The sequence below is a fragment of the Astatotilapia calliptera genome, chromosome 22, assembly GCF_900246225.1.
Source record: "Astatotilapia calliptera chromosome 22, fAstCal1.2, whole genome shotgun sequence".
NCBI classification, from domain to species: domain Eukaryota; kingdom Metazoa; phylum Chordata; class Actinopteri; order Cichliformes; family Cichlidae; genus Astatotilapia; species Astatotilapia calliptera.
The window spans coordinates 18570482-18585540 of record NC_039322.1 but is presented as its reverse complement, the minus strand read 5'-3'; the positions used below and the strand labels follow the sequence as shown (position 1 = coordinate 18585540).

The 15059-nt window shown below is 38.1% G+C and overlaps 2 protein-coding genes across 2 annotated transcripts; one reads left to right on the top strand and one right to left on the bottom strand.

Moving 5' to 3' along the window:
• Positions 1 to 4812: 4812 nt before the first annotated feature.
• LOC113014167 (interleukin-6-like) lies at positions 4813 to 6201 on the top strand. Its single transcript, XM_026155524.1, has 5 exons — positions 4813 to 4828; positions 4924 to 5111; positions 5237 to 5338; positions 5443 to 5595; positions 5998 to 6201. Exons 1-5 carry the CDS (start codon positions 4813 to 4815, stop codon positions 6199 to 6201), a joined length of 663 nt encoding a protein of 220 aa, XP_026011309.1.
• Positions 6202 to 6879: 678 nt separating this feature from the next.
• Positions 6880 to 14411, bottom strand: tomm7 (translocase of outer mitochondrial membrane 7 homolog (yeast)). The gene is made up of 3 exons (XM_026155536.1): positions 14245 to 14411; positions 9018 to 9066; positions 6880 to 7258 (listed from the first exon to the last, which is right to left on the bottom strand). The coding sequence occupies exons 1-3, from the start codon at positions 14345 to 14347 to the stop codon at positions 7243 to 7245; spliced, it is 168 nt and encodes a 55-aa protein (XP_026011321.1). The 5' UTR covers positions 14348 to 14411; the 3' UTR covers positions 6880 to 7242.
• Positions 14412 to 15059: the final 648 nt, after the last annotated feature.

Genomic DNA, 15059 nt, shown 5'->3' with positions numbered 1-15059 from the left:
ATTAAATCTTTGATTTTGACACACATTCCATGTAAAGAACAAAGCTCATGTCTAGATTGGGGTTATGAGCATCATATTCCAGCCAGGTTTCAATGTACTGAACAGATTTGAAAATCTTTTGTCTTCCAGGCCAAATTCTCGAAGAACAGAGAACAAAGGATAAAACACACTCACATACAAAAAATGTAAAATTCACCAATTTTTCTGACATTAATTTATTTGAACACAGAGAACAGTGGTAACTGTTGTTGTAAGCTTGTTGCGACAAAGAGTAAATCTTTCAATTGTATTGAACCTCAACGAGAGAAAGTGAAGAAAGATAAATATTACAGAGGCCTCAAAGAGAGACGTCCTGTTTTTCATGTTATTATAAGGCACAGCTAAACAGATATCCATCTGTGGGAAAAAAGGTAACAAAGTGTTAAAACAAACAGAATTTCAACTAAAAAACATTAGAACTACTGATAAGATGATGAGTCTCATATTTTAGGCTGGTGTAACATTATGTACAGTTACTTTCAATAACACAATTATTTATATAGACTCTATTATTCTCCATTATTTCCTCCAAACCATGAATTCGTAATAGGGTAGTTGTAAAACAGCTAATTAACAACTTAATTATTTTCAAGAGCTTCAGTCAGGTTTATGAGCGAATCACTGTACAGAAACAGTTTCAGTGAAGGTTACAAATGATCTTCTTAACAGTGTTTTATATACTAGTATTTTATTTTATTACCTAATATTTTATTACAGCGATTAGAGTTTGTTCTTGTAAATGGAGAGTCCTCTACACTAAGGTTAATTATGGAGTTCCACAGGGTTCCATGCTGGGACCAATTCTGTTTACGTAATATGCTTTTCTTGGGCAGCATCATTACAAGTAATTTTCACTGCTATGCAGATGACACCCAACTCTATCTATCCATGAACCCAGATAATGCACACCAATTAGGTAAACTGCAGGAAGGTCTTAAAGACATAAAGACCTCTATGACTTCTAATTTTCTGTCTCTAAATTTTGATAAAACTGAGGTTATTGTACTTGGCCATAAAACCTTGGGAATATGGTATTTAACCAGATGCTTACTCTGGATAGCATTACCTTGTCCTCGAGTAACAGTGTGAGGAATCTTTGAGCCATTGTTTTTTAAGGATATGTCCTTCAAATTGCATATTAGACAAATATGTAGGGCTTCTTTTTTTCATTTCCACAATATCTCAAAATTTAGAAATATCCTGGCTCAGAGTGACACTGAAAAACTAGTTCATGCATTTATTACTTCTTATTAGGATGTCCTAAAAAAAGAAACCTCCCTGACAATACTTCAGCTGATCCAAAATGCTACAGAAAGAATACTGACAGGGAGTAGAAAGTGAGAGCATATTGCGATCTCTTCAATGGCTCCTGTTACATCCAGAATTAAATTTGAAATCCTTCTCATCACATGCAAGGTTCTGAATAATCAGGCCCCATCTTATTTTAATGACCTTATAGTACTGTATCACCCCATTAGAGCACTTTGCTCCAGCAAAGCTCTGAAGTGAAGATGTAAGTACAGGCTCATGCAGTACTGTGGAAGACAGTTGAACCATTGGTCATTTCTTTATTATTTGTGAGGAAACTGGAAAATAGTTGCAGTGGTTTTTTTGAAAAATGGGAATTCATTATGTAAGGCAACAGTAGAGTTTGTACAATTCTAATGAGCTTGAAAGTCAGCATTTGCCTTGAACCCCTTTATTCTTCAACACAGACTGGACACTGAGGCAAGCTTTCTTGTAATTTCTTTAAGTGGTCTTTGGGCTTGTTGAAGGACATTCAAAGCTCTTCTTTGGATGCCTGCTGCCTTTTATTCTATTCTCAGTAAAGATGATCGCTCACTACTTCAGTGATGTTAAGGTCTTGGTTCTGGGGAGGCTAATCCATGACTGATAGTGCTCCACTGCGTGTTTTCTGTTCAGTTATGCAAACTCTGATGGTACTTTTATCCATTCTTATCATCAATTTTGACAAGATCTCCAATATTACTGTCTGATATGTACCAAACCATGACAGAGCCTCCATGTTTTACAGATGGCTGTAGACATTCACTATTGTACCTCATTGTACTATTATATATATTGATGAATATTTGATCCAAAAAAGTTCTTAATTGGATTCATCACTCCATCTCTTGATTTCTGTCTCTGTGCTTCCCCTGTGTTCCTTGTGTCACGTCTCATCTAGTTATCATTTTATGTCTGTGCTTCTCCTGGTTTCAGTGTCAAGTCTGTCTCATGTTTCCTGTTTTATTTTGACGGTCTCGTGCTATGATAGTGTTTTTAGTCTCATTGTATGTGATTTCTCCCAGCTGTGCTCTCCTCCTGTGTCTCATTTCCTAGTCCTCCCTGTGCGTATATGTCATCCTCTGCTTGTTGCCAGATCTTCTGCAACCGCTGCATTTCCTATGTCCCATGTCACATGTCTCATGTCTTTAGTTTCTTTATACTTGCTTCTAGTTTCCTCCCAGTTTAGGCTTTGACAGTTTAGTCTTTGTCTTTCTTCGCTTTTGTTTGTGTTTTGATTCTGCCACAATTAAAGGCACGTTTCAGTTAAGTCCATTGCCAGTGTCTGCATTTGGGTCCACACTCTCTCTTCACTCCACAGTACTGTTTACTCGGCAAAGTTAATAAAAGTGTAATATCAATATGACGGTAAAATAAGGCTTATATTTAATTTGAAGTAGATTTATCTTGGATTGCTGTTTCTACCGCAGAAGCTGAAATCAAAAGGTTTCCTAAAAGTTTGGATGTGAGTCTAATGTAACATTAATAACCTCTGAGTGGCCTTTTGTGAAGTCACAGCCTAATCTACTCGATGCATAGCTACAAATCTTTCCCACCACTATCTTCAAAAGGTTTGGCTTTCTTGAAAAGCTGTCGTTTTTGAACATCACTGAGCAATGACATGTCTTATCAAAGCACTAAATGATTTAATGGGTTTTAAACTTTCCAACCTTTATATTCTGCTGATGGGAAATATTTGTGATATTTAGGTCATCATGCTTTATCATTGCATTTTCAGGATATGCTAGTTACACACTTGTCCGTGATAACAGTAAAATCTCTCAGCAGTTCTTCCTTTAACGAGCTGCTTCACTGAGGTCACTCTATTGAAATTTCTAGACTTAGCACAGCTTCCTTAGAGACAGAAAGCAATTTTATTTCGCAGGATTTTTACTGTGTATTTTCACTGAAAATGTGAAATCCCCATTTTATAGTAATACAAAATAAAATGTTAATGTTTGAAATAAATAAATACCAATTTTATTAGTCTACATGTGTACATATGAAAGATGGCAAACTACTAATGTTTAAAGTCTTGCTAAAATTATTATGGCTGAAAGCATGTAAAGCAAACTGTATTAAAGGTATGAAAAATTGCTGTTCTGTAAATTGTCTGATTTATTATGACGCATGATATTATCAGATATATAGGGCACAATTATTCTATAGGGAAAATAAGGCAGAACGCCTTTTAACTTCAAATGCATGTTAGTACTCAGTTGATTGTCTGATAAATACTATGTTCAGTGACACCCCAGTTTTGTCACACCAATTGTCAAAATGTACTTAAGTAGTTGCCAAATCATAGCTTTACCTCGTGAATCTCTAATCTTTCCTTTTGCTTTCACACATCTAACACAAGAGAGTGTGTATTTTTTTCAGATAACTCCCATTACATTGGTTACAACGGTACATTTATATGTTTAGACTCATTTTCATGTGATGCAAATAAATGTATAATTCCTGTACATGATAATGAATGGGGTTACATCTATTGATCATTTCATCTGCTTGTGCAGTGTATTTATGTATGTGTGTATGTAATTATGCATTGTTTATTCATTTATTTATTTATTTATTCATTATATCATTTGATATATAAAGTTGCTACAAGCTAAATGCACTGGAATGCTGCTATGCAAATGTTTGGTTTTAGAAGGATTTTCCCTTTAAATTCTTGAGCTGAAAATATCATAGGGATTTTTTTTACATGATGATTCTCTGTGCTTTATAACTTCTCCAATCTTTGCTAAAAAAATTACTTAAATAATAATAATAATAATAATAATAATAATGGATTGGATTTATATAGTGCTTTTCAAGGCACCCAAAGCACTTTACAATGCCATTATTCATTCACTCTCACATTCAAATGGCACTTTTATAAATAATAATAAATACACAATAAATTACATATATATATATGTATATATATATATATATATATATATATATATATATATATATATATATATATATATATATATACATACATATATATATATACATATATATATATACATATATATATGTATATATATATATGTATATATATATATATACATATATATATATACATATATATATATGTAATTTATTGTGTATTTATTATTATTTATAAAAGTGCCATTTAACCGGTATATATAAAATATATAATACATAAAAAAAATTCTCACAACATTATAATAGCAATCACACACCACCAACAACAGTAATAATAATAACAACAGTAATTTATAAAAAAAATTATAATAATAATAATGATAATAATAAGGATCAACTGGTCCTGTTGAAGACACTCATAATCTTCATCAAATCTTCATGACGCAGTTACTGTTAATTCCGTTTTGCAAGTCGGGATTGGAAAATCCCATTCGTCTGAGGAATGTATAAAAACAGCGCATCTCAGATACAAGCCAAATCCTTCTGGCCCTGGCAGCCTTCAGCATCAGCGGAAACTTGACAAGTGCTTCCCAGCAGCGCACCATGCCCTCTATATTCAGTAAGTAATTTGCAGGCTGTGGTGCGCGAGTTTCCTGCGTATCTTCCTCTTTTCATTCATTCATTCGTTCATTCTTGTTCTGTCTCCCCAAGCAGATGTGCACGTTTTCTCTGCGGTGATGCTGGCCGCTCTGCTTCTCTGCGCTTCCGGCGCTCCGATTGAAGACGGAAGTGTGGCCGGTGACTTCTCAGGTGAAGAGACGGAGGAGGCGCAGATGTCCACTGTCAAGCCTTTTAATATATGGAGGTCACTCTTTGACTCAGCTCAAGAATACGAGAAAGCGGTAAGGGCCTGCTCATTAACTATGATTAACAGGTGTCATCAAGTCCGATTGGGGTTCCCTCGGACCCCTGGGATTCTAAAATACTTCCAGCCTATTTAAGTTGTATTTTAATTCTTTTCTATTAGTTTGAGCACCATTTCCAGACTCTGGAGAATCGCGATCAAGCTTTGGACTCCCACACCCCCGCCTCTATCCCGAAGCACTGCAATATTACCAAGTTCAGAAAGGTGAGAGCTCCTTTCTCTTTTTCTAATGCTGTCACTAACAAAGGTCGGAAGGAGGGGTTGGGGTTAGTTCGATAACTCGGGCTGTTCTTCTCTCCTTTGTGCAGGAGACTTGTCTCCAGACGCTGGCCAAGGGTCTGCTCATCTATTCGGTTTTACTCAAGCACGTAGAGAAGGAGTACCGCGGCAGTTTGAACTTCTCCGACGCTCCGTCAAACATCGGCACTCTGATCGACCTGGCCGGCATGGTCAAAGGAAAGGTGGGTTTGACACGCGTCTTTAACTATCCTCCGAGGAAAAGTCAAATTTGACTTTTCAGCAGTCTCTTGGGTATTTCCTGTCAGTAATGTTAGGAAGACAGATAAAGTAGATTTACTTCAGAAAAAAAAAACAATCCACTACATACAGATATTAAAAGTAAAATTCACAATAAAAGGTGACTTCTCTACCTTTAGCTGTCACAAAGCCCAGTAACAACATTTCTATTGTAAATGTGAGAGGAGCAGAAGTGATAGGTAGCACAAAATCTCAATTAAATACATCACCTCTCATACTACATCACTGTTTCACCAGAGTGCCTGTTGTCTTAGTACTGTCACATTTTCACTTCTGCGTCCTGTTCCTAAATAACACCTCATTCTACCATCTCTTCTGACCCACAGATGAAAAACAGCAATCAAGTCACACCGCTGACCAGCAGTGAGGAGGAGCAGCTTCTCAAGGAGGTCAACAGCCCTGATCCTTACCACAGCAAGTTGAACGCCTACAGCATCCTGAGAGCCCTCAAAGCCTTCCTGAGTGAGGGGAAAAGAGCTGTTTGTAGAATGGAAAAGCAACTGAACCAATCAGCAGATACCAGTTGTTAAAAAGACGAATAATGCTCAAATTACATTCAGTTATGAAATAATAACTCAGGGAAAACTGGATGGTTTTGACACTCTTACTTTCTCAAGATCATAACCTCCTCTGGGTACAGCAGGCCCCACAGCAACATACTGTGTATGTAGAATCACCTGCTGTGCTATTCTTATTTATCTTATTTATAATTGGTAGAGATTATTTATTAGAGAAAAATCTATTGTGCAGGAGAAATGCAGTGTAAATACAATTTGCACTGTACTTGTAATTAGCATTTCTGGTGCTGATTACTATTTATTGTTAAAGAATTTTACAGTACAATGATCTCTTATGTAACACAACTGACTTTATTTTTTTGCATATGCTGAAATAAAAAAAAAATCATTTGCATAAAAAGCAAGGACTTATTCTTTCCCCAACATTTCACACATTTCAACGCAGCAGCGCATTCTGCAAATGCATGAATCTTGACACTTAGATTTAGATCAGTCAACTCAACACATTTATATACACACATTTAAAGGTGGATGGAAAATGTTCCCGTTAATCTATGACTATGACTCATCATTACCATGTAAGATTGATACATTTGATATATCAAAACTTTATAATTGCTCAGTAAAATATTTGCTATCAGTTTCTTCTGCATGAAAGCGACTGGATTGTTTATATTAAGGAAGAAAAGAGTCGTTTCTTTGAGGATTTATTTTCAGAAATGTTAAATTACAAATAAAAACTAAGAAAAAAACAGGAAACAAACATCAGTGCTTCGCATTAACAAAAAATAACCCTCCAACTGATAGTCCAATCAGCGTGTATTTCAAGGGACAAACCTGTTCACACATCTCTGTACATGTACCATAGTTACAGACTACATGGAAATGGATAACATCCAATCAATACTTTACAGATAGTGAGAAACAATGTACAAATGTCATCTGATCATTATTATTTTTAGAGGGGAAAGCAAAAGAAGTCCATTTCGTCCAGTCACAGGTGGGTCACATGGTTTGGTTGATGGTTAGGGATTGGTCGTGTGAAGATGTTCCTCAGCCCCAGAGCAAGCTAGAAGACAACAAAGAAAATCAATATTAAAACATCCTTGGAAATATGTTACTGACATAGTGAGGAAATAATAGTGTGATGTATTAACAGCATTGCCAAAATATATATATATGTATAAAAAAAAAAACATGCTTACAAACGTTATCACAACTATCACTATGTAACTATGTTACATGGGCCTGTACAACAATTTTGAGTTGTACAGGATGTTGTTTAGCGCAGCTCAGCAGAATGCAGTGCATTTAAAAAACAAACAAACAAACAAAAAAAAAACCCCACATCCCCCCATGGGATGAAACAGTTAACCCCCTTTTCCATTAGTACATACTTGGATCGACTCGCCATGGATCGGCCACGACTTGACTGGTTTTCCTTTATATTCAGTACTACGCAGCGTGTGTGGTTGTCATCACAGCAACGCATCAAAGCGTCCCGCGATGTAATTAACATGCAAAACAAAGGCTATTTAAAAGGTGGATGTCGAGGCAAGAATTAACCTACTGCTCGGTCCGTGGCTTTTTGTCAGACTCGGGGAACACAGTTGTTTCCATCGAGTGACGCTGCTGACCAGCCAATCGGTGGTATACAGTCTGATGATGTCACATTTTAATATGTGTTTGGATCGTTGGAACCTGGGCCAAGCAGGTACTTAAAAAAAACCCAGGTATTATGACCTAATGGAAAACCCTGTAAACCATGGCGAACGGTGCCGAGTCGATCCGAGTAGGTACTGATGGAAAAGGGGCCTTTAAAGTCCTGGAAAACAAACAAAAAAAATTTACATCTCATGATTTTAAGATAATCCACTAAAATGCAAAATAGAGAATTTTGCTATCATACCACTTGTACATCATGTTTAAATGCTTTGCAGAACGGTGCAAAAGTCTTGTGCCGACTCTCATTTCTTTATATTTTGCTTCCAAGCAGCCAGACTTTCTTGTAACGTTTTTAAGTGGTGTAGAGCAACAGTTCTCCAAGTTTTTTGAAAGTCTTTTAAAGTCTTCCTTGGACATAGGTTGCTTTTTTCACTTATTCTCAGTGCCATCCCTGTACCTGACCAGCATCGTCATACATGCTAAAAAAGACACTAAATGTACATGTTAATTTCTAAAATATTGAAAACAATGACCACAGCTTAACTAAAGTCATAATTTCATATTGAATTATTTGCTTGTTCTCATATTTAAACAAAATCAAATCTCTATATAAAGTAAAAACAAACACACTGATATTATTAGCAACGGGCTGTTGAGACTGGGGAGGCGGAGGAGGCGCAACAAGCAGCTCAGTTTCTGGTAAATATAGGTTACCTTTTTTCCTGTTTATCTATACTGAGATAACAGATGATGCAATAGGTTCTTAAAAAAAAAAAAAAGGAAATTAAAAAAACAGAAATAAAAAAGATAAGAGATTCTTACAGGACTAAAAATAGCCTCACATCAGTATTCCAAGGCGGGTATTAAGACATCACACATCCTTTTCTCTTCAAGCTATCATTCAACTTTGTTAAATGGGCAGTTTTACTTAAAGAATGAACTGTTTTGACATATAATGTATTTTCATCCTTATGTACATGGTCTAAGTGTACATGAATAATCCCTACAATGACCCTACTTCATGAGACTGGACATAAATCTTGTTGGTCAGGAGTTCGCGCCCCCCCCCCAAAAAAAAAAAACCCCCGATGTATTATTTGACTTTGGATCTAGGAGTAGGATGCTTTATTTTATTACACATATCTCAGACCGATTCGTCTTACCTTAAGAAAGTAGGTTCAGGCATCCCTGGATCTGCTCCTCGTTTGAAACCTGTAAGTCAAAACCATAAATAAGAATTACGAGGTGATTCTTGTAAGGCACGCTCAAATGTACAAGACACCAACTAACAGTTTTGAATTTCAGTGCAGTCCTCGTGTGCAATATTTTTCCCCACACAAAACCACATTGTACCCCTTGAACATAACTTCTTTTGTACACTTTATAATGTGTAAATAACTCATGTAAAGTGCACTATTCTACTGCTCAGCTCCATACCATTTAGGTTTATTTTCACTTGAATGTTAAAGCTCAAATGAGTGGGGCTCGATTAGTGCTGAAGCGCTGGTGCACACATGACAGAGGAAAAGAGAATATATCGAAACTTTAAAGATGAGAAAAGAAATACGATGATGGCAAGATCTAAACATAAATCCCCCTTATTGAAAGCATTTTTTTGGGGGTGGGGGTGGTCCCTCAAATTTGGAGATATGAATTTGAGCACCGGTTTTACTCATATTGTGGTTTATAACTAGTTTCGAGCCACAATGAGTAAAAATACTGTCCTGTTGAGAACTAATGAAGCAAATCATTTGCTACTTCAGTGATTACAGTGCGTCAGCAGAATGCAAACAGACCCAGCAAAACATCCTGCTTTCATTAAACTAGCTTAGATCAGATCATTCCACAAGCAGCAGAAGACTACAAATTCATATCCCCTGATATCAATACTTCTGCCTTCATTTAAAGTCAAGGAAGTAGTTGAGCCTGACGCAAGACATTCTCCAAAAAAAAGATAAGAGGATCCCAGAAGGCGAAAAATAGCCTCCTGTTACCACTCTCCTAATATCAAGGGTAAAACCTGATTTCTTTGGCTGTTTTGTTTAGACCCGTCAGGTGATCACTGTGTCTAAGTTTAATTACATACGGGTGTATCAGAATCGATCGTGGCTCAAGAGTTGGGAGTTCGCCTTGTAATCGGAAGGTTGCCGGTTCGAGCCCCGGCTTGGACAGTTTTGGTCGTTGTGTCCTTGGGCAAGACACTTCACCCGTTGCCCGGTGGTGGTCAGAGGGCCCGGTGGCGCCAGTGTCCGGCAGCCTCGCCTCTGTCAGTGCGCCCCAAGGTGGCTGTGGCTACAACGTAGCTTGCCAACACCAGTGTGTGAGTGTGTGTGTGTGTGTGTGAATGGGTGGATGACTGGATGTGTAAAGCGCTTTTGGGTCCTTAGGGACTAGTAAAGCGCTATACAAATACAGGCCATTTATCCAGTGCAAAGTCAGAGTGATTGTTTCCATGTGATAACAGAACACGTAGGTGTCCGGTGAAATCGTCACCAACTTTACAGCTCCTGTATGCTTCGACCCCTTCAGCACCCTCGCCTTAACCAATGTTTCTGATCCAGAGTGTCCTGATTTGAGCTAAGTGCAGGAAGGTATTCATTCGTGTGTGAAACCGGGATGGGCCACGTAGCCTTCAAATTACATTACGATATTTCAAGAAAGTTTTCCGTAACAAGATTTCTGAAATGTAGAAAAAAATTTTTTTGCTCCACTTGCAGCTTGCAGGCAGCAGCAATCACAAGTGGAAGCAAATGATAGACATTTCCCACTGAGCTGTCATTGATGACACACTTCCTAATCTGAAGTGTGAATTTATTAAAAGAAGGTGCCGATAGCATCCGCAGCAGTATTATGGTGCAACACCAGTGACACAGCCTAAGTTAAATGTAAGCACAAAAGCAGCCCGTGATGCTGATCCCCTACAACCCATCCAGAATTCGGGCTCCCACAGAATGTCTTCTGTATGCCACACAGCCAATCAATTACAGACGCTCCTGGCATCAAGAGGCCACATCTAAAGGTCAGTCTAAGGTTTGCCAGTGAACATCTAAATTATTCAGAGAAGGTTTAGGAGAAAGTGGTGTGGTCGTCAACTCGACCTGCTGTGTTTGGAGGAAGAAAAATGTTTAGTATGAAGCAAAGAACACCATCCCCACAGTCAGGCACAGAGGTGGAAACATTATGCTTGGGGATGTTTTTCTGCCAAGGGTACAGGACAATTTCACTTCATTGATGGTCCAATGAACAAGGCCATGTACTGTAAAATCATGGAAAAGAACCACCTTCCCTCAGCCAGGACACTGAAGATGAGTCGTGGGTGGGTCTTCCAGCATGACAATGACCCAAAACATTCTGGGGCTAAAGACGCATATTAAGGTCATGGAGTGGCCTAGCCAGACTCCCCCACTGTCAAGTCCTGCTTTTCCACCATGTAACTACTTCAGTTTGTTTCACAACACCACTTGCTCTTCCTGTCTTAACTAGTGATCGCTCCAGCAGTGCTGTAAATGGTTTTCCATTTGGGTGGTACATCACCAGCTGCTAGTATCTCCTTTGTAGCCTCGTAGTGCATATCGACTATGTTTTTGCCTCAAGTGGTGAAACACGTTTGCCTCTTTCAGTTTTCTTGTATCTTTTGCAAAGATGTTGGAGGCTGTTGAAGTAGCCCCATGTTTAGGCACCAAATTGTCATCAGAGGCTGACGCACAACTCTTGCTCTTGCGTAATATTATCTGACACAATATATGTGGTATAGCCATAGCGTGAAAACATTCATCATTTAATATACTAGTTGTTTAACTTGCTTGAAATATATAGAAAATGGTGGTAACCCAACAGCAGCATGTATTTAATTTAAAACTATTCTTCCTCAAGTAAATGAGTTGCACATGCAGAAAAGGCTCAGCAAGAGGGAAATGAGAGAAAGTGTGACATCACTGTTGGTGTTTCCAATATACTGAGAGGAATCTCTTAAGGCGTATGGTCACACATGCACAAGTCTCAACTTCCCCCACATAATCCAAACCACAGCCATGCAAAAGTTTCAACTTCTCCATCAAAGCTCCCAAATACAGTGATGCACAGGTCTTCCCCAACACTCCTTCAAACCACAGCCAGCTATTTCAGGATCACAGAAATGTCTGAAGAAAAACTGTTTTGAATCTACTACCACAGGGACGTGTTACCCGTAAGGCACACAAGGTCACAGTTTACATCACTAAAGCAGAAGGGAACTCAACTCGCATAGTCAGCAAAGTGCTGCAAACAGAATGATATGCATTTGTGGCGGAGGTGGGGGCACAACATGGGAATCCTAGCATGTTAGCATAAACTTAACTTTCAAAATAAGAGTGAAGGGACTGTCCACAAATTTAAAAGAATAAAAATTAAAAATAAATATGAGTCAGAAAATATACCAGGGGTCTGTTAATTTACTTGGGCAGGCCACCCAATCAACTCTATGTGTGGTAAATGCCATGATAAACCATCATCCTTCCCTTTTTCTAAAAACCTCAAGTAGGGTTCCACCGCTGGCGTTATGTTTGCGAGTGGGCAACAAATAAGAGCCAATATTGGCCTATACCAGATATATCAATATCAGTAAACTTGCCGTTTTGGGCAATTTTGAAATCTTATTGATTTACATACAGACAAGCGATGTGTTTTGGGTCTTCTTGTAAGATAAAGAGATAACCTTTCACCTTTAAAATTCAGACCCCGTTTTGTTGCTGACTGCTTGAGGGCTTTTGGGTTGTTGTTTTTAAAAAAAAAAAAAAAAAAAAAAAAAAAAATCGCTCATATTTTCTTGGCCTGCTTTGCTTTAAAATTCAGAAGAGACATTTATATTTATATTTATATACGGCCTATGTGAATATATGTTACACGTGTTTAGAGCAGCTTTACATCTCCATACCTACTTTTCCTGCCTTATCAGCACTGGTTTAAAAAAAAACCAAAAAAACCCACCAAAGGCTACGTTCACACTGCAGGCGAAAGCGCATCAAATTCGACTTTTTGACCCTATGGGACCCATATCTGATCATGGTATAATAGTTTGAACAGCACAAATCTGATATTTTCAAATCCGACCTAGGTCACTTTCGTGTGTGGTACTGAATCCGATACATATCTGATGTTTTAGAAAGTGACTGCTGCTTGAATGGTCGTGTCACATTACATCCGTCTTTTACGTCACTGACACAAGACAGACGCCAATTATCGGCGCCGGAGAAGCGCCCGAACACTTCCTGACCATCTAGTGTAGATGTTAGTGAAACTGTTGGGAAGACAACATTGGAGAAACGTTGTTTTATTTGTACTGTATAATCTGCAGATTCTGACAGAAATCTGCAACTATCCTTTGAAGCACCGCTCCTCACTAAAACAGCAATAGGGATAATTATTAGGCCATATGTAAATAACTTTATAATTTAAAGCAAAATTAGGAAACATAAAGTCCGAAACAAGTCTTTATATTTAGGGCCATCAGTCAAACAATACTGTTTGGTCTGGGTCTAAACAGAGCGTGTTGTGTGTGACGTCTTCTTTTGCGCATGCGGGCCGCTTGAGGGTTCACACTAGAGCACGTTTTCTGTCACATTTTATTTGTAGTGTGAACAACCAGACTAAAAAAAAATCGGATTTGATCAAAAAAATCGGAATTGAGTATTAAACTAAACTACGCTTCAAATTTGATAAATGTCGTCATTAATTTCCTCTGACTTTTGCTATTTGGCTTCCACCACGATAAAAATCTCTCTCTGTACTTCAAGAACAGCTTCCCATCTCAAATCTCTGTTTTCGGCATTATTCATTTGCTTATTACCCACCTCGTACCAGAAAGCCTAATTTCTGATGTTCAATACTGAAGAGAGACATATTTTTTTATAATTATGTAATATTGCAGAATATTTTAAAGGTTATCTGCTATAAAAATCCAGGCCAGGAAAATCTCCTTCATGTTTTTCTGTTTTATTCTCAGTTACTTTGACACAAAGGTATCTGCTTTAATGCTCACGCCTCTGATAAAGTCTCACATGTATCAGTACTGATAAATGATCAGAATTATAATATTTCTGTCTATCTGAGGCAAAGCTGATTAGCCATACAAATCCATAGCATGAGTTCATGCTACAGGAGTTCCTCTACAACGTACAGCAAAGCCATAGCTGATAGACTAGAGACACTTCAGTTTTTTAAAAATAAAACTGGGGCTCGCAACATTTTATTAATCATGTTATGTTTGATATGCTGTTTTAACGAGGGCCCCAATACAACACGTCAACCTCACCGGGACAGAAGAAAATACAGTTTAATGCTAAGAAGCTGCGCTAACCGGTTAGCATTAGCATCATCTCGCCGCATACCCCTCACTCCTATTCGGATACTGACCGAGGTACAGCACGGTTGGAATAAAACCCCATCGGATGACAAACTGGCCGCACTGGAACAGCTGCTGCAGCCGCTGTTTGCTCTCTTTGCTCAGTTTAGCCATGTTATGATCCCGAACAGACAGTCTCGTGCTGCTTCCAAGGGCAGGAAAAAGGAAGTGACGTTGAAGAGCTAAACACTTACCTTCTCCAGCTGTCATAGGACGCCTCCTTGTGGATGGGCGTGTGGCGGCGGCTGGTTGGAGTTTACATGCTAAACTGCCACACTTTAAGTTTAGAAACAGATAGCATGTTCTCGATGAGATGATTTTACTGATTATGCCAGTTTTCTTTAAGCGGATTTGGCTTTAATTAAAGCCAAAACTTTATTAAGTCAATAAGACCGTTTAACTAACATTAGGCCCTCCCAGAGTCAATAGTTTGGAGCAATGTTCTTCTCCACTGTGGATGTAGACAACCATAAAGATCAGCAGAAAGCAAATCACATCACACACATGGTTTAAACTTATATACTGTACCTATGGAGCAGTTTTGCTAGAAAAAAATGGGAGCAGTTATTTATTGACAGATGCACAAAATCCTAAAGACACACTGAAATACAGTAAGACAGGCAAACAGAGCTTGAAAGTCAATATCTTGTACTAGGACCTTTATTCTTTAACACAGCCTAGACACTGAGGCAAGCTTACTTGTCCTTTCTTGAAGTAGTCTTAAGGATTCTTGAAGAACATTCAAAGCTCTTCTCCAGATGTTGGCTACATTTTGTTCTGCTCGCTGTCAAAATGATCCCACACTGCTTTAGTAATCCATCACTGG

Bases quoted from the DNA above. Each gene is read 5' to 3' on its own strand.
- tomm7 (XM_026155536.1), bottom strand. From the start codon at position 14,347: ATGGCTAAACTGAGCAAAGAGAGCAAACAGCGGCTGCAGCAGCTGTTC. The intron at 9,067-14,244 runs GTCAGTATCCGA...TTTGACTTACAG, and splicing joins TCCAACCGTGCTGTACCTCG to GTTTCAAACGAGGAGCAGAT.
- LOC113014167 (XM_026155524.1), top strand. The intron at 5,339-5,442 runs GTGAGAGCTCCT...TCCTTTGTGCAG, and splicing joins ATATTACCAAGTTCAGAAAG to GAGACTTGTCTCCAGACGCT. The intron at 5,596-5,997 runs GTGGGTTTGACA...TCTGACCCACAG, and splicing joins CCGGCATGGTCAAAGGAAAG to ATGAAAAACAGCAATCAAGT.